We start from the raw sequence: 789 nt of genomic DNA, 5'->3' as shown, positions 1-789 counted from the left end.
CTGGCGGGCGCCAGCAGCTGGTTCACACTCTCTGACCGCGTGCTCTGGCCCCAGTAGCTCAGCATCACTTCGCCCACCTGAGCCACTGCCTGCAGGTCCCACGTGCGGAGCGTCCCGTCCTGAGAGGCGGACAGCACCAGGGTCGTGTTGGGGAGCACGGCCATAGCTGTCACCGGGCCTGCAGGAGGGCGCGTGTCACTCGGGTGCACCCGGGACCGAGAGGGGAAACCGACCAGCTCGGGTGACGATAGAGAGAAGCTTGGCCAGAGATGGCGGAGATTCTGGACAGCGCGGCGCTCTTTACGGCTGGGTGGGGCAAGCAGGGGCCTGGAGAGCCACGGGGGGCGGGGTGTACCTGTGTGGCCCACGAACACCATCCGGATCTGCCAGTCAGCCCCCCACACCTTCACCGTGCTGTCTCGGGAAGCTGTCACCATGGCCTCCATCTCCCCGCAGTACGCCAGGTCAGAGATGGTGCTGGGGGAAGGCCCCGCGGACTCAGCATGGCCTCCTGGGAGCCTCTGCGCCCGGCCCAACTGGCTTTCCCTCCCCCCACGCCCTGGGCCCCCTCACGTTTTGTGGAGATCCTGGCGCACGTCTGTGACAGTCCAGGTGCGCAGATCGAAGGTGAGCACAGCCGAGCCATAGGCCGCGAAGCAGCGAGGGACGTAGTTGGGAGCCAGGGGCCCCAGAGCCAGGCGCGTGAGGGCACCTGCGCAGCTTAACTGGGGCTGCAGCGAGGGCCCGCAAGGCAACAGGCAGCGACCCTCTAAACGGAACTTCCAGAGC

General features: G+C 67.2%; 1 protein-coding gene across 1 annotated transcript in view; it reads right to left on the bottom strand.

Moving 5' to 3' along the window:
* Positions 1–789, bottom strand: part of LOC102262368 (WD repeat-containing protein KIAA1875) — a 20,922-nt gene that overhangs the window by 19,116 nt on the left and 1,017 nt on the right. The window contains exons 4-6 of the mRNA XM_014538696.1: positions 574–786; positions 356–477; positions 6–178 (exon numbers count right to left, since the gene is read on the bottom strand). Coding sequence (XP_014394182.1) covers positions 6–178; positions 356–477; positions 574–786 — 508 coding nt within the window. The remainder of the gene's footprint in view (positions 1–5; positions 179–355; positions 478–573; positions 787–789) is intronic.

The sequence above is a fragment of the Myotis brandtii genome, unplaced genomic scaffold, assembly GCF_000412655.1.
Source record: "Myotis brandtii unplaced genomic scaffold, ASM41265v1 scaffold1956, whole genome shotgun sequence".
In the NCBI taxonomy this organism is placed as follows: Eukaryota; Metazoa; Chordata; class Mammalia; order Chiroptera; family Vespertilionidae; genus Myotis; species Myotis brandtii.
The sequence above is the reverse complement of the archived record's forward strand: the minus strand, read 5'-3'. Positions and strand labels throughout refer to the sequence as shown.